Source organism: Phasianus colchicus, chromosome 30 (assembly GCF_987193195.1).
Source record: "Phasianus colchicus chromosome 30, bPhaCol1.hap1.1, whole genome shotgun sequence".
In the NCBI taxonomy this organism is placed as follows: domain Eukaryota; kingdom Metazoa; phylum Chordata; class Aves; order Galliformes; family Phasianidae; genus Phasianus; species Phasianus colchicus.
The window spans coordinates 217,395-243,390 of NC_143465.1; the positions used below are offsets into that span (position 1 = coordinate 217,395).

General features: G+C 41.6%; 1 protein-coding gene across 19 annotated transcripts; it reads left to right on the plus strand.

The window, feature by feature from the left end:
* The first annotated feature begins 1,695 nt into the window (after positions 1-1,695).
* On the plus strand, positions 1,696-24,647 carry LOC149914301 (annexin A4-like). Of its 19 annotated transcripts, XR_016460470.1 has the most exons (7): positions 1,696-2,450; positions 3,543-3,637; positions 3,887-4,000; positions 4,146-4,236; positions 4,923-4,979; positions 7,904-8,051; positions 15,799-20,886. XR_016460470.1 is itself a non-coding variant. In XM_090127010.1 (5 exons), exons 2-5 carry the CDS (start codon positions 3,545-3,547, stop codon positions 8,108-8,110), a joined length of 471 nt encoding a protein of 156 aa, XP_089983136.1. In that variant the 5' UTR covers positions 1,707-2,450; positions 3,543-3,544; the 3' UTR covers positions 8,111-8,256. The 19 variants fall into 19 exon arrangements, 8 of the variants coding, with proteins under 8 accessions (XP_089983136.1, XP_089983142.1, XP_089983137.1 ...); XR_016460471.1 differs by lacking the exon at positions 15,799-20,886 and adding an exon at positions 24,332-24,647 and having other exon boundaries at positions 3,543-4,000; XR_016460469.1 differs by having other exon boundaries at positions 3,543-4,000.
* Positions 24,648-25,996: the final 1,349 nt, after the last annotated feature.

Consider the following 25,996-nt stretch of genomic DNA (forward strand, 5'->3'; position numbering starts at 1 on the left):
ATGTAGTCTACCTTGCTTTCAGCAAGGCGTTTGATACCGTCTCCCACAACATCCTTATGACAAAGCTGAGGAAGTGTGGACAGATGAGTGGACAGTGAGGTGGGTTGAGAACTGGCTGACTGGCAGAGCGCAGAGGGTCGTCGTTGGCGGTGCAGAGTCCGGTTGGAGACCTGTAACCAGCGGTGTTCCTCAGGGGTCGGTGCTGGGTCCGGTCTTGTTCAACATCTTCATCAATGTCCTCAATGAGGGAATAGTGCTCACCCTCAGCAAGGGTGATCTGTGAGGCCCCGTGTACTGAAAGGCAGCCACACGGTCTCCCATGAGCCTTCCGTTCTCCGGGCTCAACAAGCCCAAACCTCTCAGTCTCTCTCCAAAGGAGACATTCCCGATGCTTTGAAGCCTTTGAAGTCACGTTCCTGATGTCCAAGTTACGTGCCCATCATGTGTTAATGCTGTTGTGCCAATCGGTGGGCTCAACAGCTGCAACAAAGACACCAACGTCTTTGGGATAGGCTTATTTTACTGCCTATGACAAAATAAAACCAACAGTAATATTGGCAGCGTCTATAGCCAAAAGAGAAGCTTAGCAGTAAAGGGAATAAGCAAGGCAGTGGGCCTACTCATTGCCACGTGAACACAGTGGTGAAGAAAGATCCACGACCAATTGCCCCAGCACTTTACCATCAGCCAGATCCGCAGTCACTGGGGAGCCCCGTTTGCAGGGAGGATCTGAAGAACCTCTCCCAGCCATGGGGAAGTTGCACAGCAATGCATCCATCCCACGAGTGAGGCGTCCAGAGCCGCTGCAAGCAGCTCCAGCCTTTCTAGCACACAGTAAACCAATGTACGGAGCAGTCCGAGGGAACAGCCGCTGCCCTCTTTCTCCTCTTGGTTTTCGCCCCGAAGCCTGGCCAGGGCTCAAGGGGAACAAAAGGCGTCGTGCTGTCAATCTTGCTGCAGCACGGGCCTCTTTGGCAAGACTGTCTGCCCAGCCCCCCCGCGTCGGGCTTCGTCGGGTAACGAACTCAGCAGCAAAGCTGCCCTCGGCTCCTCGGGGAGAGCCCGCCGTCGTCACGGAAACGCAGCGTGACAGCACGCAGGTCCCAGCAGCCCGGCTGATGTCACCGGCGCCGTGACTTCCTCTGCCTGCCCTGGAGCCGCAGCCCGAGAGCTTTCCGGCCCCCGGCCTCCCTCTCCCTGGTCAGCGCCAGCGCCGCCAGCTTTCTTCTCGGACAGACGTGAATACAGAAAACGGCAGTCGAGTCCTCCGCCTGCGGGGCAGCGGCTCAGCACGGCGCTGCTGACCGTTCGAGCCGAGCCGAGCCGGAACCGAAGGCGGCCGCCCGACTCTGCCGGGCTCCGACGCGTCTCGATCGGCGGGGTCGGTCCCTCTCTTTCGGGGCTGCCCGGCTCGGCCAGGAGCCGCTCCCGGACACCGGGCGTCCCGCCGCTCGCAGTCAGCCGCCGGTTCTCAGCCGGCGGCGCCCCGCCGCGACGCCGACTCCGGAGGACGGCTCCGTTCTGACGCGGGACGGACGGGGCCCCGAGGCGCGGGGCGGGCGGCGGCGGGGACGCGGGGCGGCGGAGCGCCGCTTTCCCGGCACGGAATCCCGCGGCCGCCATTGGCGGAGAGCCCGCGCTCGGCCCCGCCTCTCCCGCTCTCCTATTGGTCGGCCCGCGGAACGGGGCGGGCGCTCCCGGCGGGGTCGTTTGCGCCCGCGGTCGCGCCGTCATTGCGTCATCATCGCGCGCGTCCCGCGTGGCCCCGGCCCGGCTGCCCGCGGCGCTGCCCCGCTCCGCGCGCCCGCTCCGCTTCCGGGGCCCCGGGGCCCGCGCCCCCGGATCCTTTTCCTCCGCGCGGCCTTCCAGCCGCTCTGCCCCCGGCCTGCAGAGATGCCTCGGGTCGTCGTGACCGAAGTGCGGGACCGGCGCGTGGCGGTGTTGAACGTCGTTCCGTTGGCATCAGCCGTCGGTCAGCCCGTCCAGAGCCCTGTGCGGGGCCTTCGTTTCCTCAGGCGGATAACGGGAGGATGCCGGAGCCGAGGGGCGGTGGGAGGGAGGCGGGGACGGGAGCATCCTGCCGTGCCGCCAGCAGCCCGGGGGCCGCGTGCTGTGGGTGCCGGCACGAAGCTCCGCCGTCCGTCAGCACGGGAGCTGCGGTTCTGGTGCAGCAGCAGGAGCTCAGCGCAGCGCTGCAGAGAGCGGTCCGGCGGCACGGGAAGAAGATGACGGCCTGGAGCGCGAGTGCCTCAGCAGTGTCTGCAGCCTGCGAGGAGCCGAGCCGGGCTGGGGAGAGGAAGGTGTGGGAGTCCCGGGGAGGGACGCGCGATGGCAGCGTTATTGGCAGGATCAGCTGCTTCCTCCACTGCTCCCGACGCCGAGCACTGGTTTCCTTTGAGAAGCAGCCCACTGTCACATCTGTGGGGTTCCGCAGGACACACAGGCATGGGGTAAGTTTAGGTTGGATATCAGGACAAACTTCTGTGCAGAACTTCTACAGCCGTGGGTGGGATCCCCCTGAGCTCCCCTTCTCCAGGCTGAGCAGCCCCCTCTCTCTCAGCCTCTTGTCATGGCAGAGGTGTTCCAGTCCCTTCACCATCTTGGTAGCCCTGTGTTGGACTCTTTCCAGCATGTCCAGCTGTCTCCTGTACTGGGAGCCCAGAGCTGGACGCTGTTCTCCAGCTGCAGCCTCCCCAGTGCCGAGCAGAGCAAAAGGAATGGTGCAGAATACTGGTCCTTACCTGCTACAAGAGAAGTCAGGACTAGGGCTATGATGGGAGCGCGTTGCTTTATGATTGACGTGGAGAACTGCTAGGAAGAAGGCCTGGTGGGCCTGAACACAGATGCCGGGTGGTCCAGCTTTTGTTTCACTGGAAACCAGGTACTCCGTGGGCAGCAGTATGGAGATATGTTCTCCATGCAGTTGTGCCCCCGTGGCTTCTTTCTGATATGCTTGGGAAGTCCCACTAGAACAGGCTGCCGTGTGAGACAGAAGTGAGAGAGAAGCATCAGTTGTGTGGGTGGAGTTTTACTATCTCTGTGTTCACATCTTTTATGTTTGTCTTCTTTTTTTTTTCCAGTTCAACTCTGCGTGCGTCGGTCTGCCTTTGCTAAATCCTTTTCTTGTGGCCTTAGGCAACAATCGAGGGGGTCTCAAGTTTCAGCGCTGAGCAAGAAGCGCAGGCTCTCAGGAAGGCCATGAAGGGCTTTGCTAAGTTGATCTCCCTCCATGGTCAACTTTTATTTTTTCCCCAGCACTGCGAATGGCTGCTCTGGTGGTTTGATAGAGGGAAGCATAGCTGCTTGCACTGCTCTGCTGCACAACTGCCCTAAAAATTGTTGGAAAGTGGAAACAGAACTGCCCTTCGTGTCCCAAAATGCAGCTGCTCTGGTGGCCTGGGTCCTGGCAGCTTTGTGTGCATCGATGTAGTCCTGGAGCTGTTGAGAGCCGGCTGTGTGAGGGACTGGAGGTGGCACAAGACCAGAGGGCACTTCTGATCCTTGTGCAAGCATCCTGACTAGCTTCCATTTGTTTCTTGCAGGCATGGATGAAGATGCCATCACTGACGTCTTGACCAAACTAAATGTTTCCCAGCGTCAGCAAGTTCTGATCACCTCTAAGAGCACTACTGGCAGGGTGGGTGGTCTGCAGAGATGCATGAACGTGGTTGTGTCACTTGGGTGCAAAGTGAAAAACGACCCAATCTCTACAAGAGAAAGGTCGGCAGAGACTTCACCTGACCAAGGTTGTTTTGTTCTTGTTCAGTTCAGAGCAGTTGTTGATGCAAGGAGGGTTGGAGCCTGAAGAGGAGTGCTGAACAGCTCAGTTCCTCTGTCCTCAAAGGCCGTCCCTTCTGCCAACTCCTTTCTCCTCTTTGCCTTCTAGGATTTGATTGATGACTTGAAGTCGGAGCTGAGTGGGAATTTTGAGAGGGTGATCATTGGGGTGATGACTCCCACCACCATGTATGACGTGCACGAACTAAGGAGGGCTGTGAAGGTTTGGAAATCTTCCTTTTGTATTGCTTAAGTTCTGGCCAAGGACTTACTGCTTTGTTATGCATGTCTTCTCTCTCTTAAAGAAACCTGGTTGCACGTCACAAGCAGGTGCTGGTATCTTAAGTCTTGCCTTGGTGATTCCCTAGGGAGCAGGAGCAGATGAAGGTTGCCCAATGGAAATTCTGGCTTCTCGCACCAATGGAGAGATTTGTCGCATTAATGAGAACTACAAGCTTCGTAAGGAGTGCAAAAGGCTCTCTTGTCAGTTTCCTTCTGTCTGCGCTTCTTAATTGGAGGCTGTAGCACTAATGATGATGGCTGGAGTGCTGCAGTGCTGCTGGGAGCCCTGGGCACAGTTCTGTACTTAGCTAGGTTACAGCTGGCAAATGTTGTGGGCAGCACCCAGGTGGTGGCCCTGCTCCTAACGGGTGCTGTGTGTGTGTTCTTGCTGGAATATGGCTGCTCCCTTGAGGATGGCATCGTATCTGACACATCTCCCATGTTTCGAAGGGTCCTCGTGTCCCTCTCAACGGTGAGCCAAGCTGAGGGGAGAAGGGGGTGAATGTTCAGAGCTGTGGGCACAGCTCTGCACTCAGTGGTGAGGAGCTCCAGGCTGGCTTTTTCTCACCCTGTGTGTCCCATGACCTGCTCCTCAAACCCAGCCTCTCCGGGGAGGGAACTCTGACTCTGGGTGTGCATGAGTGCTGTGGGCTCTTCTTTAAATGTCCCAGTGAAGTGGGTTGCTGCTCGTTTCAGAAGGAAGCCCAAAGTACATCTGAGCTGCATTTCATTTGTAAGCTAGTGTTCCCTTTGAAGGACTCCATTATCCATCCCCAGCAGCTTTTCATGAGTGGGGAATTCTCAGGAGTTGCTTCCAGTAGATGCTCTGGTGAACTGAGTCTTCTATCCTTGTGTCTTTGCAGGGAAACAGAGATGAAGGAATGTATGTGGATGATGCCCATGCTCAGCAAGATGCTCAGGTGCGTAGTAATGTGCTTCCCAATCTATTCTTGAGCAGGTGATGCATGGTGAAGAGAAGCCAGCCTGTGAAATGGAAATAATGCTTTTAGCCTTGTTTGCAAGTCTCTAACGAGAGGTCTCTCGACAGGCTGGCTACTTGGCAGGGGCAATGAGATTTTGGCTGTGGGTTGCCGTGCCTGGTAGGTGCTTGTTGGAAAATATCCGTGATCTAGACAAGTACGCGCCAGCAGTGCTCTAGCTGCAAGGGATTTAAGATCTCCTGTACGCCCAGTCTTCTCCATGAGCCTTACTTTGTCACCCCTAATGTCTTGAAGTGCCTGTACGAAGCGGGGGAGAAGAAGTGGGGAACAGATGAGGTGCAGTTTATGTCCATCCTCTGTACACGGAACAGGTATCACCTAGTGAGAGGTAGGACCCCTGCACAGTGTCCTGGGTTTTTCTTTCCTTCCTTGTTTGTGTGTGATGCTTTTGTAGGAGCTCTGTAGCTGTCCAGTAGATGTGAACTCTTCTGAGGCAGCAGGTGTCCTAGAGAGAGCCGCATTGCATCCATTCCATTCTGGCTGTTTTATTCCCTCCTGAGACTGAAAGGGACTTGAGAAACCGAAGTCCAACTGGCTGCAGCTCCAGCATGGAAAGCAGAGATCATGAAGTGTGACTGCCATTGGGGCAGGGGGGAGAGGAGCTAAGAAACTTGATTGGCAGCACAAAGCAGCAGGTCTTGAAAATGGTACTAGCTGTGGTAGGCCAATTCGCAAGACTGTTAGCAGTGAAAATGAATTATTTCTGTGGGGCGATCCTGATTTAGCTGAGAGTGCTGCAGGGATGAAAGAATGTTCATGCAGTATACGAGGAGCTTGTTGCAAAGCGGTCCTTTGAACCTCTGTGACTTTCTGCCATAGTTTTTGATGGTACAGAGGCATTGCTAACAAGGACATAACAGCATTAAATCTGAGATGGTAGGCAGTTATTCGATAGATTGTTTAGTTCTTGTTCGGCCTGTGCTTTTTGTTGTTGTCTGTCTGCTATTCAGCTCAGAATACAGAACTATTGTATTTCTCATAAATGCTTAGCACTCAAATATGGAAGTGCTTCACAGGCATTAATTTTTGTACCTAACAAGTTTTACTATGAAGCCACGAGTGTCTTCATCATTATTTAGCACAATAATTGCAGCAGTACAAACAACCAACCTTATAAAAAATATTACATGCATTATTTTTTTTTAGCTCATCAAGGAAAGGGTTCTGTGAATCTTTACCTACACCTAGATCTACTGTGCAGTATACAAGATGGATACTCATCTGAAATATCTAGTGCTGTATCTATATGCAAAGTGTCAACCTAAATTTTTGGCTTTACAAAATTTTGATGACTATATTTTGCAGTAGATACATTTACAGCCTAGTTGTTTCTTCATTTCTTTTTATTTCCAGTACTTGAATGTATTATAGGATTCTATATGGGTTTATTTGTGTGGCAAAGATCACCTTTCTTTGTTTACTGCTCCAAGATACTCGTTTTATTGAAAATTACTCATGAAGACTTATGATGTTTCTCTGAAAATGCTGAAAATAACTAAATGGCAATCTTTAACATTTACCATTAGAAAACAAATGGTTTGTGCATGAGATGAAAAGACAATAAAATCTGTTATGTTAACAGATAGATATCATTTACTTTTAAGCAGAGTACTATGAAATCTTTTACCAAGAGGTACAAAATTACAAAAGAAGCACTGAATTTACTTCAGTCATTTTTAAATTTTACTTGAGAGTCTGTCACGGAGTTATCTAGATCAACGTGTGCCCTCGACAGGGGGCAGCAAGCCCATAGGCCCCCTGTCCCAAAAACAGGACGGAAAAGGGGGAAGGGAAGGGAGATGGGAGCTGGGCCCAGAAACCAGAACAGCAGCAACAATCTAAGGAGGAAAACTTAATTTTACTAAACATGATATCGGAATGCAAGATAACACAATATAATATAATATAATTGAAATTGAGGCTAATAAATCAAATAAGAGAGAGAGAGTGTCCGAAACTAAAAGGCCTACTTTGAACTGAAGGCACACGGTTGGGGAGCAGACCCACACACTGCTAGGCAGTGAGCAAGAGAGCCAGAGAGCAAGATCCCATGACTCCCTCCCATGGCTTATCCTCCTCTCTGAACATGAAGTCCCCTGGGATGTGTAGTTCTTCCTTTCTTCTGAGAACCAGGCATCCAGAAAGTTGTCAGTCCACGGAACTGGAGTATTAACTCTTTAATTACCCGTGCTTTACATGATGTTTGGTGTGGAATACCGATAACAAAATTATAAAACCATGACAGAGTACTGTGTTTTGTACTTTTTTGACTTCCAAAGTCAAAAAAGAGCTGATTTTGCTGTGGGAGGTAACTATGGTTAGGAGAGAAACTGTGTGCTCATTTTCCAGAAGGTAGTACATAAAAAATAAAGAAAGATCTTTGTATTCCTGGAAATTTGAGAAATTGGAGGGTCTGCTGTAGGAAATAGGATATATCAGTGTTTCTGTTTACAAGACAGTGACTGCTGTTTGTAATCTGTTAGAGGATGGGTATCTTGTCACAGAACAACCCTTTTGGACATCTTTATAAATGTTTTAGTAACTGAGCAATGGATCAGTGATGCAAAATACTTTCTTATCTAGCAGCAGCTCTTATCTGAATTTACTGTATCTATTGTGGAGAAAGCACGAGGTTCCAGTGCTACAGTGTTTGTGTTGTGAGCACTACAAAACTTTTTAAAACCACTGTTCATTTGCTCAGTATCAAAGAAAACATTTTAACCAAACTTAAGTGCTAACTAGTCACTCGGAGGTCTTCACTACCTAAAATTTTCCTTCATAACAGAATCTTTACAGTGTATGAGATAGAAATAATAAAATAATTTTCTTATTCTTTCCCTTAGGCATTTCCTGGAAACACAGACTCTGATAGTGTGGTCCGACATGATTTGCAACACCCAGTCATTGCTCGCTATGTACGTATAGTTCCTTTAGATTGGAATGGAGAAGGCCAAATTGGGTTAAGAATTGAGGTCTACGGCTGCTCCTACTGTAAGTTTTTCCATTATATTCCTTTAAAAAAAAAAAATCTAAATAGAAACTGTCTTTGAATTTCAGATTAAATCTGAATCTCAAGTGCTTTTTGCTAAAATGCATGAAGATATTCCAGGATTACTAATTGTAATAACTGGAGCTTAATTTAATATTTACTGTATCCTTTATTCTGAGTTTCTAGTTAGCTCTTCTATAGGAAATACAGCATTAGAATTAGTAAGAGTGCTTTGAAATCACTACTTTTGATCTTCAAAATTGTTTTTGCAGAAGACTTGAATAGACCAGTTGAGGAAAAGATAGCATTCAGATACATTTCATGCTGGGTCTTGAGAGGGAAACAAGACATAATTCATTGCCTGATGACAAAGATAACAATAAAACAAGTAAAAATTCAATTGAAGAAGCTCACCTTGTCTAAATATGACATGTTTTTCGGAGATTTTTCCTTTAATATTTGAGTATAACTTTAGAATCTCTTCTAAAAAAAAAAAACGAGATGAGCAATGGTGCAAGTGGTTAAGAGCACAACAGATCAAGTTTTAAGAAAAGCAAGTGTAGTTTCTAAATACCATTCCTTGAATTTGATCCTGTGGGTGCTTACGTGAAGTCCACATGCCTGCAAACTGTAAATGTCTGATGTCCTATTTCTATGCAAATTTAGTACAGTATTCTTGTAGGTGTTTTAGGGGAAATAAATACTTGAGATTTATCTTAAAAAAAAAAAATAAAAAATGTTAGAACAAGTTAAGAAGCACCTATCTTGAAGACTCTTCCATTGACATCAAGTGATTTAAGACCTATTGAAACACTTTGTCATGGTAACTAGCAATTATGTTAATTAACTAGCAAAAATATCTTGTGATTTCTGTTGCTTTGACTTGGCTATGTGCTTTCACTCTACTAAAATATTTTATATGCTGTTTTAAGTGTAGCCAACACTATAACATGGTTGATTTCACATCATGATTACATTTTTTTACATTTAAGTATATCTACTATACAAATTCAAGTATATGGAGACAGAAACCAACTTTTTTTTTTTTTAATCCAACACTTTTTTAAACAACAACAAAAAAAAGAAAATATTTTTAAGTTGTAGGTTTTTTTGTTTGTTTTTTTTGTTTGTTTTTTTTTAGCCAAAAATATTTACAAGCAAAAGGTTTTAGGTTTTTGTTTTGTTTCCTTTTTTTTTTTTTTAATTAAATTGATATCTTATGCACTGTAAGCACGTTACAAGATGAATTTGGAGTCTGAAACTAAATGTGAGGAAAAGCATAGTTGGCTAACAAAATTATTTCTGTCACTGGATGAAAAGTTGTCTGCTTGAAAGACTGCATATTTCTGGAGAAAAATAAAACACATCTATCAAGGAAATAATGAATCAACTAAAAAAATACTGATAAAATTTGTCTTCACAGACAACTGAAGTAAGAAACCTAACCTTTTGTTTTCCTCGAAGAGAAGCATTGAACTGCTAGTATTATAAGTTATTTCAGTATTTTGTTAATGACATTAATATTAATGTTTTACATTTATATGTCTATAGGAACTTTTTTTTTCTTTCTCCTCCCAAACAAACAAAACAAAGAAACAAAAAAAACCTCTCCTAAAATACTGTGTAGATTTTAGAAGCAGGAATCAGGCTGTCCTTGAGTCAGTATGCTGAAACCAGTAGACAGCAGCAGCGCAGTTGAGAAGAAAAGTTCACTGTCTTATGACTTCTTGGAAAAACAGAATAATGTTTGAGAGTTCCAAACTTGTTTTCAAATGCATTATTTGGAGCAACTTATGTAAAGTTACATTGTTCCATAGATACGGAATTCAGCAGGAGCAAAGTTTTTAGCCCTATAATTAGTATTGTATATTGAAGCATTGTCATTAACCAGTGAGATTTGCAGATTAATCCTGCTGTCAGTGAAGAAACTGACTGTATAGATAAGTAGCAATTTTTTAAGCCTGATTAAAACATGGGCATCTAATCCAATTTGTGAAATTTTTTTGAAACATTACCTAAAGCAAAAGGTTGCTTAATACCTTACAATCATATATTTTTCTTCAAGTTTGTAGGTTTATATTGAATGCAGTCTTTTATTTAGAGAATATTTGAGAACATATTTCAGATGTAGAACTTGCACATTTTCTCATAGTAAAGGTTTAATTGGAAAGTCATAAACTTAGTGCTTAAAAAAATATTTCATTGCACAATACAGCAATCTGGTTATTAGTCTCAGAGTATTAAGAACTCTCATTAAACCACATATTGAAATACGTGGTCATTAATTGCCATATTGATTTGTTCTTATTTTTCTTGAGTATGCTGATAAAATACACATTATTTTTTGTGTGTCAGAAATGGAAACCACATTCTTCCTTACACAGCAATGTGAATTAAAAAAAAGGTTCAACTTTAAAAGAGAATTAGAGATGACATCTATTCCCTAGAGAAGTTTGTAAAATTACAAAATATTTCCTTTCAAGGTGCTCTTATTCATTTAATTATTTGCTTGCCTTCTTGCTTTGAGATTTTTCTATGTTTGAAACTGCAGATGAGATCTGTGACGTTACTTTCTAATAGATCTCTTGGAAGTCACAAAAATAAATAAATAAATAAATAAATAAATTAAAGGCTCCCTCTACAGTAAGATTGAAAATGTTCTTTACATTTCTCTCTGTGAATAAGTGCTGATGTCAAATTTAGAAAAGATTTTAACTGTGTGGGAAGAGAAGCAAACAAAATATTTAACATTAAAAAAAAATATACTGTAGTCAACGGGAGTTGTAGCTTTCATTTTAAAATCATAGAATGACTTATGTTGGAAGGGATTTTAAATATCATGTAGTTCCAATGCCCTCACATGAACATAGTTATCAACCACTAGATCAGGTTGCCCAGGGCCTGATCCAGACTGGCACTGAATGCCTCTAGGGAAAAAGCATCTGCATCTTCTCTGGGCAACCTTTTCCAGTCCTTTACCACAGTGAATAAAAAATTTCCTCCTATCATCTAACCTAAATCTCCTTTCTTTTAATTTAAAACCATTCTTGCCCGTTCTCACTAATAGACCATGAAAAAAGTTGGTTTTCTGCCAGTTCATAAACTCCTCTGAAGTATTGGAAGGTCACAATGAGGTCTCCCCAGAAAAACAATCCTCCTCTCCAGTATAAACAAGCCCAACTTCCTGAACCTCACGGGAGAGGTGCTCCAGCCCTCTGATCATCTTTGTGGCTGCCCTCTGGACTGATTCCAACAGCTCCACATCTTTATTGTCTTCAGGGCCTAAGACCTGGGCACAGTATTTCAGGTGTGACTTCACAAAAACAGAACTGAGGGGGACAACTTCTTCCTGTTACCCAGTTGGCTGCCCTTCTTTTGAGGCAGTCCAGTATACTGTTGGCCTTCCAAATTGCAAGTGCACAATGCTGGCTCACATCCAGCTCTTTATCCACTAGGACCCCCAAGTTCTACTTGACAGAGCTGCTCTCATTGAGTACTTCTCCCAGTCTGTTCACATATCTGAGATTGCTCCAACCCAAGTGGCAACACCTTACATTTTGGTTTGATGAATCTCATTTGATTTTACATGAGCCCGCTTTTCAAGCTGTTCCAGGCGATTACAGATATGTAGTGAAGCTGTGCAGAGAGAAAATTAGAAAAACCAAAGCCCAGTTAGAACTGAGCTTGGTCATTAAGATAAAAGACAACAATAAATATTTCTATAAATATATCAACAGCAAGAGGAGGGCTAGAGAGAACCTCCATGACTTGTTGGACACCGAGGGCAACATGGTGACCAAGGATCAGGATAAAGCTGAGGTATTAAGTGCTTTCTTTGCCTCAGTCTTTAATAGTAAGACTTGTTACTCCCTGGGAACACAGCCTCCTGCACTGGTAGATAGGGATGGGGAACAGAATAGGCCCTGCATAATCCATGATGAGATGGTTTTGGACTTGCTCCAGAAGCTGAATGCTCAAAAGTCCATGGAGTCAGATGGATTGCATCTAGAGTGCTGAAGGAGTTAGTGGATGTGGTTTCCAAGCCACTCTTCATCATCCTTCAGCAGTCCTGGCTAACCGGGGACGTCACAGTGGACTGGAGACTGGCAAATGTGACACCCATCTTCAAAAAGGACGGAAAGATGATCCTGGTAGCTCCAGGTCTATCAGTCTCGCCTCAGTACCAGGGAAGATTATGGAACAGATAATCTCAGGAGACATAATGGACCAATTAAAAGTCAACCAAGGGATCAGGCCTAGTAAGTATGGGTTTACAAATGGTAGATCATGTTTGGCAAACCTGATTTCATTCTATGACAAGGTGAGCCATTTAGTGGATGAAGGTAAGGCTGTCGATGTGATCTACCCGGACTTCAGTAAAGACTTTGACACTGTCCCTCACAACATTCTCATGGAGAAGGTGGCTGCCCATAGCTTGAATAGATGTATGCTCTGCTGGGTGAAACACTGGCTGGATGGCCAAGCCCAAAGAATTGTGATCAATGGAGTTGAATGTAGTTGGCGGCTGGTCATGAGCAGTGTCCCCCAGGGTTCAGTACAGGGGCCGCTTCTATTTAACATCTTTATTAACAATCTTGATGAGGGGATTGAGTGCACCCTCAGTAAGTTTGCAGTCTACACCAAATTGAGAGGGAGTGTTGATCTGCCAGAGGGGAGAAAGGTGCTACAGAAGGTCCTGGATAGACTGGATTGATGGGCCAAGGTGAACCGTGTGAGATTCAATAGTGTCAAGTGTCAGGTCCTGCATTTTGGTCACAACAACCCCAGGCAACCCTATAGGCTTGGGAAGAAGTGGCTGAAAAGTTGCCTGTCAGAAAGGGACCCTGGTATATTGATGGACAGTCAGCTGAATACGAGCCAGCAGTGTGCCCAGGTGGCCAAGAAGGCCAGTGGCATCCTGGCTTGGATCAGGAATGGTGTGGTGAGCAGGACTAGGGAAGTAATTTGGCCCCTGTACTCAGCACTGGTGAGGCCTCACCTCGAGTACTGTGTTCAGTTTTGGGCACCTCAATACAGAAAGGACATGGGGTGCGAGCAGGTCCAAAGAAGGGCTGCAAGGCTTGTGAAGGGCTTGGAAAATATGCCGTATGAGGAGCGACTGAAGGAATTGGGCTGTTTAGTCTGGGGAAAAGGAGTCTGAAGAGAGACCTTATTACTCTCTTCCAGTACCTGACAGGTGCTTACAGCAAGTGCAGGGTTGGTTTCTTCTCACTGGTGACAGGATGACGGAAAATGGTCTCAAGTTGTGCCAGAGTAAGTTTAAGCTGGATATCAGGAAAAGCTTCTTTACAGAAAGGGTTGTTAAGCACTGGAATAGGCTCCCCAGAGGCAGGGTTGAGTCACCTTTCCTGAATGTGTTTAAAAACCATTTGTTTACTGTGCTCAGAGACATTATTTAGCAGAGGGTTGTTAGAATTAGGGTAAGTTTGGTTAGGTTGTGGTTGGACTTGATGGTCTCTGAGGTCTTTTCCAACCTGAGCACTTCTATGGTCAGGCATAGTCTATCCTTGATGAAGCTGTGTTGGCATTCTTGAATCACCCCCCTCCCCTTTCTTGCACATGCCTTAGAGTAGATTCATGGAGGTTCTGCTCTGTGATCTTCCCTGGCACAGGTAAGGCTCACTGGTCGATAGTCTCCCAGATTTTCCTTTCTCCCTTTATTAAAAATGGGAGTGATGATTCCTTTTTCCACTTGCCAGGACCTTCACCTGACAGCCATGAATATTCAGAAATGATTTAGAGTAGCTTGGCAACCACATCAGTCAGTTAGTTCAGGACTCTGAGATACATGTTGTCCAGCTCCAGAGACTTGTCCATATTTAGTGTCATAAGGCAGTGTCAGACTTGCTCTTTTCTGACAGTATAGGAGGCATTTTGCTCCCCATCCCCTTTGTAGAGTTTCAGGTACATATAATATATTTAATACACTCAAAAGAGGAGAAAGGATCTTTACATTTGCAGTGACATAATTTATCAGAAAGCAAGCCATAGGAAAAATTTATCAAAAAGCAAGTCATAGGAAAGAAAGTAATGTTACAGAAGGCAAAGTATCCACTGAATTCATTAATGCAAAGCTGATGGAATATTTATATTCAAGCTCTTTTTGAGACAGAGAGTAAAGAGACATGATAGATAGATGTCTCTCGTCATGTTCCCATTTATGAATTTTTTAGACAATCAGCAAATTCAAGGCATCTGGAGCCTATGACAACTACAATATATATTGTATTTTATCACTGATTTTTGAAGTTCATAATAAGCTCCTGCAGAATCATTGCCATACGAATAGTTCCTTCAATCACAATACTGCAGCAGATTAATGCATACAAAACAAACAAACAAACAAACAAACAACAACAAAAAAAACAGTAGCATTCCTATTGAACAGTCTTTGACAGCACTTTTTAAGATAATCTTCTGAGGACTTCTGGGTGCTGAAATCTTATGGCATGAGTGGAATGGAGTCACTGATACCTTTGCTCATGGACTAGTTCTATCTTGCTATGTCAAATGTTACTGTTAGAGTATTCTGATGTATGACTGATTTCTTTTTAAGGAAGGAGAGAAAAGAAGAAAAATAAACAAGTCAGACCTTATCATTTTATGAAGAAATGAACATTTTTTTATGGAGATTATTTACTCCTTAGATAGTACAGTGAACAAAATCTTGGTCATGTGAATATTTACAAGAGAAAAAAAAATTAGACTTGGAGATGCTGTTAAGGCTTAAGCCATAAGCATTTGAAAGGAATATTTACAATAACTGTTTTGAAAATATTGAAGTGCTAAAAATTAGAGCTTGAACAGATTTTGACAAGTTAATCCTATTTGCCTGTAGTGACTTTAAGTGAAACCATTGTTCCTCTTCACTATTAATTCCACATTCATCAGCTGTATTCATCATTAGAAAAATTTCTGTGATACTTGTAATTTCCTTTGCCATTGTCATGCTATTGCTACCAACTATTCATATCTCCATCACTCTCTCCTATGGTTGCCATATGTACTTCACAGAAACTCCATTCTCTCCAAAACTATATATTACATCAAAATATCACAGGGAATATTTAAAGTAGATAAGAAAGCCACTATTTAACTTGTGTGGAACCTAACCAATTTTCTTTTGTCCAGTGCCACTAGATAGATATACTGGACATTTTGTTTCATCAGCCTATGCTCACAAACAAACAAACCTTCACGATCAAAAAACTGATGAAGTGTCTTGATGGCCACTGGAACTCCCTATGCTGAATGAACTATATGTCCATATGTATGTAAACATATGAATACATATTTATTCTTTTACACTTTTTTTTTCCACCTAAATTGTGAAGATACTTATGTGGTCTCATAATCCATGTAAATGGTTCTTTGCCAACCTCTCATAATATTTTATTACTCATAATAATAATGTTCACTAAACTGTCTTAATGAAAAGATGGACTTCTATGACCATAGAAGTGATGGAACTGCATAAAAATATTAAATGATAGATAGGAAGAAACATTTTGAAGCATATGTTTTGTCTAATCATGTTCTCATATTTGTAGCAACTGTATTAAATCATTGTAATTAAAATTGTTTTTCATTTTGGAGAAAAAAAGAATCACAGATGTGAGAAAATTATCAGCAGTCACTGTAAACTTAGTAGCTTTGTTTGTGACAGTGAATAGAACACTTAAGAGTTATCCGAAGCATCCAACCCTCTTTTTCTCTGTTTCTCTTTAGATATTTTTATTCTGGATATTTCTACAATTTCTATGTAATTGATCTTCAGCCAGCATAGTCACAGTTCAACATCTGCAAGCATAGCTTGGTATTTACTTTTTCTGATATTACAGGTGCATGTCTCAGTACTTGTATTAAAACAATGGAGAGTGAGGGAAATGAACTGTGAAAGCATTTGAAGATCTCTTTGAAAACATGCTCTGTTTGAAAGCTTAATTCTTTTCTAATGTACTCTCTAGCATGTTTTTTTTTTTTTAATTTTATTTTTCTTATTTGTTTTCACATAGAGGGGACTTCTTATCTTGAAGATCATAAAAAGTGGTGATTTTCCTCATTTGCTCCATGGTACTCCTCAAACAGTAGAGTTTTGCAGATTTAGGATCAAAAATAACTTTTTTTTTTTTTTTTAATAAGTATTTAAAGTGTGGGTTGTTTACCTACTCCCCAGGAAGAAATAGTTGTGATTGTTTCTTTGCAAGTGTTTGTTATTCTGGTATGAAAGTAAGTGAGAACAGACTTCAGCTAATTTCTTATCTCTAGTGGTTAACAGTAATAGGTATGGGTCTATTTTGGTTCTGGCTGTCCAGCACAGGGCACCCCAGACACACACAGCAGCCCAGCAGGCCCTGTCATCAACTCGGCACCTAAGAATGGTACAATTTTTAAATGAAATATTAAAATTTAACATATATTTTTCATTCTTTTAACATATATTTAGTCTGATACAAAAAATGTTTTATTTTTGTATCAACTTCTTGAAACCACAGCAAATTGAGCAGTCCATTATTTTTAAATGTCTAGCTGTAGTGAAGTTACTGGTGGATATTCTCAGGCACCACAGGTTTGTGATCTGCAACAGCAATGTGTATCCCATACAAGTACATTTGTTATGCATCAGTGGATGCATAATCAAAGTCAGATTTAAAAAAGATCTATTTTACATGCATACATATCCCACCAAAATGTTCAGTTGCATACTCAAACATTTTTCAATTACACTTGAACACTTTTTTAAATCATTCAGCATTTCCTTTAGAAGAGTATGTATTGCTAGTTCATTTTTAAAAGATTTTTTAAGGTTTTTTGATGGAATACTGTATAATCAATGAATGTACAGATGTTATAACAGAATCACTGAATGGCCAGGGTTGGAAGGGACCTCAAGGATTGTGGATCGCCAACCTCCCTGCACATGCAGGGCCACCAACCTCCCCATTTAATGCTAGACCAGGCTACCCAGGGCCTCATAAAATCTGGCCTTGAACACATTCAGAGATGGGGCATCCACAACCCCTCTAGGCAGCTGTTCCAACACCTCACCACTCTCTCTGTAAAGAACTTCCCCCTGACATCCAACTTAAATCTTCCCTCCCTCAACTTCAAACCATTTCCCCTCGTCCTGCCATTATCTACCCTTTCAAAGAGTTGACTCCCCTCCTCTTTGTAGACTCTCTTTAGGTACCGGAATGCTGCTAAGAGGTCACCCTGCAGCCTTCTTTTCTCCAGGCTGAACAAGCCCAACTCCCTTAGCCTGTCCTCACAGGGGACGTGTTCCATCCCTCTGATCATCTTTGTGGCCCTCCTTCAGAAAAATTGATTTAGAAATACTAATTTTTTTTTTTATGGGACACTTGGACTTTGTTTATCTTTTAGAACGTCACAATAAATTAAATAAGATTTAAATACATTCCCTTAAAAATTTTCTTTGCTCTGAAAGTAATGCTTCCCATTTATCAAATTGTATCATCATAATCTTATATAATATAGTTTCCATTTAAATAGAATAAGTTCTAAGCTACAGAAGATTATTTTTCAATGTAGTCACCATGACTAGCTATGCATTTTTGGTGGTGATTGAAGAAGGGCTTGTATGCTGCGCGTATTGTTTAAAAAAAAAAAAAAAAAAGCCTGGAGCAGCAGATTTGATCCACTATTACTGTCACCACTGCTGAAACACACCACCTAACACACTATGCTAACACTGACCGTTAAATCTCTGTGAATGTTCATCAAGTATTGAAGAATGTCAATGGATGCTGTTTTTTCCACATGGAGGAATTCAGTTATATCTTTGTTTCATGTGCACTTCTGTGTCAGATATAATTTTCACAGACTGCCACTATGCTGCCATCATGGCAACAAAATCTAGTGGGATACTGGTGGGAACGTTCAATCTCTACTGTTATACTACTGATATCTACCTCTGATATCATGGGCCAACAAAATAAAATAGAAGGCATTGCTTTCAGAGCAGCCTTTGCATGAGAAATCTATAAATCTTTCCTTTTCACATAAGTGCTTATATAACTTCTAGATTAGAAAATTATTTTAATAAAGGAACCTCAAACTTTTAGAAGAATGTATGTAATTAGCAAGTTCTGAAAATAAATATTTTTTTTACATTATTAATTGTTTTCAGCATTTATTTTTCCGAACAGAACTTCATATTTCTGTATTGGTTGCTGGAAAAAGAATTATTGCTTAATTCCTTGCATGGTAACATCTCTATTTTTCTTTTTCAGAAACTTGAAGTAGTGGATTTTTAATTCTTTCAATATAAACATGTTCTTACTTCCTTTCTTCCTTCGTTTTCTCTCTCCTTGTTTTCTTTATTTCTCATGGTACATAGTTGCCCTTTTGGTTCTAAGTATATTGAACAACTTGAGAGAATAACTTTATAAAACTATAGCTATAAAAAAGTTCTTTGTTACCTAAAAGATCGCATCCCTGGATGTGTTTAAAAACCATTTGGATGTGCTGCTCAGATAGATGATTTAGCAGAGGCTTGTTAGGGTAGTAAGGTTAGGTCGTTGGACTCAGTGATCTTGAATGTCTTTTCCAACCTGAGTGATTCTATGATTCTATTTGTATAGCCACAGCTGGCATTTATGTAGCATGCTTTTATTTACGGATGCTCTTGCTTAGTGATGCATGTATAAGTGTGTCTGTCCCCCCATCACTTTACCCCTGTGTACATTCTCTTCAGGTAGAGAGAAAAGCGGTGATTCTGTTTCCTATGAAGACTAAATTGCAAACAATCATACAGACTGTTACTGAACTAAAGAAAACTGAGTTAGTTGTGTTGTTTTTGGTGACATCAGTGTTGCCATGGTACCAGAGGATCTCAACGCACCCCTTTTGCTTGGGTACTTCTTACATTTTTTTCTATGCCTTGTATAGGTGCAGAAAATTGTACCATTGAACTGTCCACTGGACTAATGGGGTAAGTGGGACAGCTGTCCCTTCACCGCTGCTTCATAGCTTCTCTTCTTTGACTCGTTTTCTGAGGAAAGCCTCTGAACAGAATACAACTTGCAAGCATTGGTTGTTGGTTCTTTAGGTTAGATTCAGTGAAGCTTACTTATATCTGGTTAATCTGGGGAGGATTGAAGATCCTCTGTATCTCTGTCACCTGTTCCACGTTTGAGCACCCTCACAGTGAGAGCCTTTTCATTCTACTAAGTGTCACCCTGGGTAGGGACACATTTCACTAGATGAGGTAAAAGGAGCAGTCCTTGAGAGCAGTCCTGCAGAGAAGGACCTGGGCGTCCTGATGGATGATAAACTTAACATGAGCCAGCAGTGCTCTTGCAGCTCAGAAAGCAAATGGTATACAGGGCTCCATCAGAAAAGGGGTGGTCAGCAGGGACAGGGAGGTGATTGTCCCTCTCCACTCTGCTCTTGTGGGGACCCATCTGGAGTACTGTGTCCAGATCTGGAGCCTCCAGTACAAGAAAGACAGAACTGATGGAGAGGGTCCAGAGGACGACCACAGAGATGATCATGGGACTGGAGCACCTTCCCTACCAAGATAGTCTGAGGGAGCTGGGCTTCTTCAGTCTGGAGAAAAGAAGGCTGCAGGGTGACCTCACTGCAGCCTTTCAGTACCTAAAGGGAGCCTACAAACTGGAGGGGAGTCATTTCTTTGAAAGAGTAGACAACAGCAGGACAAGGGAAAATGGGTTTAAGTTGAGAGAGGGAAGATTTAGGTTGGATGTCAGGGGGAAGTTCTTTACAGAGAGAGTGGTGAGGTGCTGGAACAGCTGCCAAGAGAGGTTGTGGATGCCCCATCCCTGGAGGTGTTCAAGGCCAGATTGGATGGGGCCCTGGGCAGCCTGGTCTAGCATTAAATGTGGAGGTTGGTGGCTGTGCACATGGCAGGGGGGTTGGAGATTCATGATCCTTGAGGTCCCTTCCAACCCTGGCCATCTGTGATTCTGCAATTTTTCTGGGAGGCAATTAAAGTTAACGTAAATACAGTTTTGCAGCTTACTGCTGTGCTTTCTGGAAACTTTTGCCTGGGTAGCTGTGCTCATCAGAGGTCATATTTCACTGCAGTCTGGCTGACATAAGTAAGCCAGAAAGGTAGGTAGTATATATCTCAAGTGAAGCAGCAAATGACAAATTCACCAAGAAGTTTAAAAAATCGCTGCACTGCCCAATAACTCAGTGTATTCTTCTATGTTTTAAATACATGAGAAGACAATGCATTCCTGGAGCATGCCTGAAAATCAGTAAAGATGTGCAAGTTGACAACACATTCTAGCAAATCACACTGCCATGGCTTAATACAGTATTTTCCTACAAATGATCTTTACTGCTTTTTTGCTGAAGGTTATTGATCCTTCCGAGAATTTTCACCAGCTTCAGTGGGTCCAGTGCTTCATAGTATAGCTTAAAAAAAAACAAACAGGACCTTCTCCCTGCCTATCTTCAAGCTCTGTTTCTTTGTAGGAAGGTTACTGAACCTCATGTGGCCTGTAGCTTCCCATACAGTAATCTTTTTTTGCTGCAGATTTTTAAGAGTGATCCTTATTCCCCTAGCATTAAAAACAGCATCTTTCTTTCACACAGCCACTTGATTGTGTTCTTAAAATGAGATAATGACAATTTCCACTCTTGAAGATATTTGAAGCTCTGGATACTTGAAGCTCTGGATGTACTTATGGGCAACCTGCTCTAGCTGATTCTGCTTGAGCTGGGGGATGGACGAGATGACCTCTAGAAGTCCTTCCAATCTCAACAATTTTGCAAGTTTCTGAAGATGAAATTATAGCTGAGGCAAATACAGTTCTCCCAATCCCCTACCAATCCTCTCCAACAAGTTTCTAATAATAATATATTGTTGATCTTCATTTTGATTTTACTTTCATGTTATCTCACACAAAGTGGGGGGACATAGGACAGGAAGTAAAAAAGAACAACATAAAAGGAATGATGAATATTTTCACAAAATTAAATTATGTGGCCTGCCGTATCTGAAGAAAAAGAAGGATATAAGTTCTTTTGAGAACTGCGGTTTAACTTGTCGCGTAGCTAAACATCACACAGCCATTCACTCTCTCCAGACTCCCCCTTTCCATCCCAGATGGAATGAGGGAGAGAATTGGGAAAAAAAAAAAAAAAAAACCAAACAGGAATTGCAGGTTGAGATAAAAACTATACACTAAGAAAGAAGAGGAAAATGGGAAGAAATGCAACTATAAATATATAAATGCATACTTTATACAGCCACAGTGCAATTACTCTCTACCTACTGACCAATCCACAGCAATAAATACAACTCCCTGCTGACCTGTGGCCTGCCAGCAATGCAAGTTCTTACCCCATACCAACCAATGCCCAGCAACCCTCAAGGGGTGTCTGTCCCATGTCCTGGCCTTCATCAATACTAGAGCACTTCTCCACCAGTCCAAGTCAATCTACATCCCCATCCCCCTTCAAACTTAGTTTACAGGTCTTTGGATGAGCCCTGCTAATTCCTGTTCCAGAACCCTTTTGCTACTGTGAAATAAACCTTTTCCATGTATTACTGTCAGGTCTGGTGTCTTATAAAACCAGCCATGATCAAAGAACTCAAAGCCCTGCCTATAGCATCAGTCTTGTAGCCAGGCATTTATGGACTGGATCCTTCTATTCCATCCCATGTCATCACCTGAAAACGAAGGGAGGGAAGAGAAAATAACTTGTGCCCCAGACCCTTTCACCAACTGTCCCAAGGCCTTGAAGACTTTCTTCATTCCCCTCAGACTATGGGATGCAGTTTCCTCCCCATCTGTGGAAGATCAGCAGAGGGTAGTAGTCATGACCTTCTGCATGTCATATTTTATAGAATAACCCTTGGCCTAATTCTGGCCACCTGTCCTGGCTCCACCCTCCCCTTGCAGTCATGCGTATAGTGGTGACTTCTTTTTCCCACTAAGTGGCCTGTCCTGGCTTGGCCATGGACATGCTCCCATGACTAAGCAAAAGCCAGGACATCTTTATTTCAGCTGAAACCAGAACAAGTGTTAAAAAGGACACAAAAGCATACCAAAAAAAAAAAAAAAAAAAAAAAAAATTACCTAAATTTAAATTTAGAAAAAGTTTGGCTTTCTTGAGTTCCAAGGTGATATAGTCTCTTGTTGTCCTTCTCCATGGAAAATTACACCTTCACTTTCAGAGGTCTTAAATTTCAGAGAGATGACATCTTTCAATGTTTTCATTTTCTTGTTCCTGAATCTGTATGGTAGCACTACGTGGCCATCAAAATTGATAACATCAGCCCCTAATGAAGAAAAAAAAAAAAAAAAAAACAACATAACATTGTTTATGAGCGATTATATATTCCAGTAGCTATTGGAAAAAACAGATACGTTGTATGTAGATTGTATCTGAACAGAATAAAAACCTGTGCAAGTGCAGTATGCATTGCAAATATATTTTCTATTGGCCAAGGATTATTCCTATAAAAAGTAGGAACGAGGAAGGGCATAAGTTTAATTCATAGGATGTAAAAAACCAGCATCAGGAAAACAAATACTGCCACAGTACTAATTTTATTCTGACTTTTCTTAAATGTATTTGCTTTCCTATGCATTTTCTTAACTAGTTGACAACTTCTGAGTTATCATTAATTACTCATATTATGCCTCCTAAAATCAAATATATGCATCTGTGAAGACTGTAATCACTAAGACATGAAACTAAAAAAATTGTGTAGGAGTTTTAAAATATTTTTCCTTGCCTTGTTCAGTTGTATATATAGAAATGTTTGATAAAATTTAGCTTCAACTGGTCTTGAGAAGAAAAAATTCTATCATTTGGACCAAGCTTTTATCTAGGTTTGGTTTTATTCAAAATCAGGGAGGAAAACTGAGGGATGCAATGATTATCTTTTAAAGTTAATCCAATATTCATGTAAAAGTTGCATAATATACTACAAAATTTGATATATTCTTATTTTCATTTTTTTAAGAATGAGACAGAATTTTTCACAACTTTTTTTGGATGCACGGTCCAGAAGTAATAGCTACAGAATTTCATTTCAATGAACAGGCATACTTCTAGTGAGTTTTGAATCTTCTCTTTTAAAAACAGTTCAGTAAAAGACTGCAAACATATAGATCTTTAAAATTTTATAGATTTGTTTAATAAAACCCTTTAAAAGCCACTTAACCTGTGACCAGTAACTAGTGCCCTAGCTATTATTTCTATGAGTATTTCCTCCTCTCTATTCACAACTAATAATTTAAATTCTTTAAAAATAATTCTTTAAAATGTTGATCTTTTTAAAGAAAAGAGTCTTCCCCACTTATATTCTACGGAAGCGTCCACTGTTATTGGCACAACATATTAGTATAATTCATTTCATGTTCTGAATTAAATAAAAAATAAAATTTATCATAAATTCTTCAATTACATCTTCCTTATTTTTGCCTGCTTCTATTGTGTGCCTATTTTCTTGTGTGACTGCTTGTAACTTTCTAAAAATCCTAACTAGTTTTTGTTATCATGGTGGAAAGTAACTTAAATCTTTCAGACCTTCTCAAAAACACACAAACAAAAACATTCCATTGTGCAGTTAGTGCAGCAGAATCTTAAAAAATTCCATTATAGCATTTTGTACATGATTAATATTACATATAAATGATTAATAAATTATATATATTTCAGTTCAAATTTAGGTAGTCAACATTATCCGCTATTATGTTAAAAAAGTTGCCTTTGTTTTTGGCAACATATGTCAGACATGCATTTTAAAAAATGCTTACTTTGAAGTAATTCTTGAAATATTATTTTTCATCCAGATTCAGTGAAGCGCCTAAAGAAATGTCTACAACCATGCCTAAATGTCTGGGAATTTAGGGGATACCAAAATGATCTGCTGAGTCAATTTTTACGAGTTCTGAGTCCTCAACTGCTATCAAGAGGCTGCTTATGTACAGCATCAATGTAGGCTTCTTTTCACATTCTATGATTTCCAGGAACATTTTTGCAGTGATAGAAAAGTTATCTGAGTGTCAGAGAAAAGCAAGCTTCATGATGTTTATTCTTTACTGAAAGTATGTACAAACAGAACCAATGTTTCATTCTATTTCATTGTCCAGTCACAAAATCCACAACACATCTTCTATTCAGTAACTAAACAACAGTCAGTTGAGATCAAGGCTCGCAGTTATGTTTATTAAGTGCCTGTCCATACATCCTTTCACCATTAAGCAAAGTGAGTTTTCTGATATACGCACCAACACATTATGTTTCTGTCCTTCAGGATTTTTCCAGCTAGACCAGGCATGTCCAACCCATGGACTGTGGACAACATGCAATCTGGCGCAGCCTGTCAAGAGGCCCAGCCTCTGCCCCTCACCACCATGGTGATTAGTCTTCTTAACCTACCTGCCTGGTCTGGCCCTAGGTGCTCACCTAGAAACAACCACACATAGATCTGCCACTAACATCATGGTGACTGAAACCAGGAGCTCAGTGTACAGGTAAGTCAGGTTATGGCAAATAATTTTATACTATTTGATACTTTAGCCAAAAACAGTACTGCAAACAGTGAAAAACAGGCAGCCATGCTTTCTGTTTTGATAAAGGAATTTGAGACTATATTTCAAGACTGATGAAAAGAATCTTCTTTTCTTTTCTTTTCTTTTCTTTTCTTTTCTTTTCTTTTCTTTTCTTTTCTTTTCTTTTCTTTTCTTTTCTTTTCTTTTCTTTTCTTTTCTTTTCTTTTCTTTTCTTTTCTTTTCTTTTCTTTTCTTTTCTTTTCTTTTCTTTTCTTTTCTTTCTTTTCTTATCTTTTCTTTTCTCTTCTTTTCTCTTCTTTTCTTTTCTTTTCTTTTCTTCTTTTTCTTTTGTGTACTCATGACCCTATTTTCAGTTCCCATAAATAAATTACCTGCAAATTTTTAAATGTAATGTGTAGAGTTACAATCACATATTTAACTCAAACATTGATCCTGTCTCTTCATCAGACTTCTGTGAGACCTCTCTTAGCAGAGACAAACATTCCTTGCTTCACCACCCCATCTTATTCATGTCATTGCTCTCTGATTGTACATAAATTTGTGAACAACAGTTATCAAGGATGAAGCACAGAATGAATGAAATTTCATCAAAAGTCTCTCACTAACACCTTGAGAACTCACTAGGAATTGCAACCACTACTATAAAAACAGAGTTGTGCATTGATTTCACAGAAATGAAATCAAATATCTTACTAGTTTTATGGTTCCCCACCCCCCGCCCCCTTTTTAAAAATTAAAAATTGAAATGTTTTGTTACTTACATACATAAACTATATTATATATTTTACAAGAGATGCTCCAAAAATAATGCCTCCTGCTTTATTGTGTTGGCCCATGGTGACAGAAACAGATGTTGAAAGTGTGGTAGTAGAGGCTGAAACTTCCTGACCATATTCCATCACATTTTGTGTGTGACAGATGGAAGCAGGATGGTGGTCTGACAAAATAACCTCTGACACAGAAGTGCATAAGAAGCAAAGGTGGATAATTCAATTCCTCCAGGTGGAAAATTGGCTCTCATTGACATTCACTGGTGATGACTCAACACTGATGAACACCAACAGTGGATGTGAATACGAGTTGGTAGGTGGTAGACTTCAGCAATTGTGACAGCTAGTCTCCTCCTCTGGTGCAGGTTTTTACAAGAATGGCCTGTGGTTTCTTGTTCATCCCTGGTGAAAATACACAGCTAGTGGTGGTGATTTTCTTGAAAAAATAGTATTATGAGGCTGAGAATTTGCTCTATCAAATAGTGTTATTATGCTCTTTGTATCTGTTGTAGTTTCCATGGAGACATTACTTGCAGTAACCTACGTACATGTAGCCCACAAAAATTCCTCTTTTCTCAGAACATACCAGGCAAACCAAAAGTACGGAAACCCATGCACCAATCACTGATTCATAGG

Bases quoted from the DNA above. Each gene is read 5' to 3' on its own strand.
- LOC149914301 (XM_090127010.1), top strand. From the start codon at position 3,545: ATGGATGAAGATGCCATCACTGACGTCTTGACCAAACTAAATGTTTCC. The intron at 4,001-4,922 runs GTTTGGAAATCT...GTGTCTTTGCAG, and splicing joins AACTAAGGAGGGCTGTGAAG to GGAAACAGAGATGAAGGAAT. The intron at 4,980-7,903 runs GTGCGTAGTAAT...TCTTTCCCTTAG, and splicing joins ATGCTCAGCAAGATGCTCAG to GCATTTCCTGGAAACACAGA.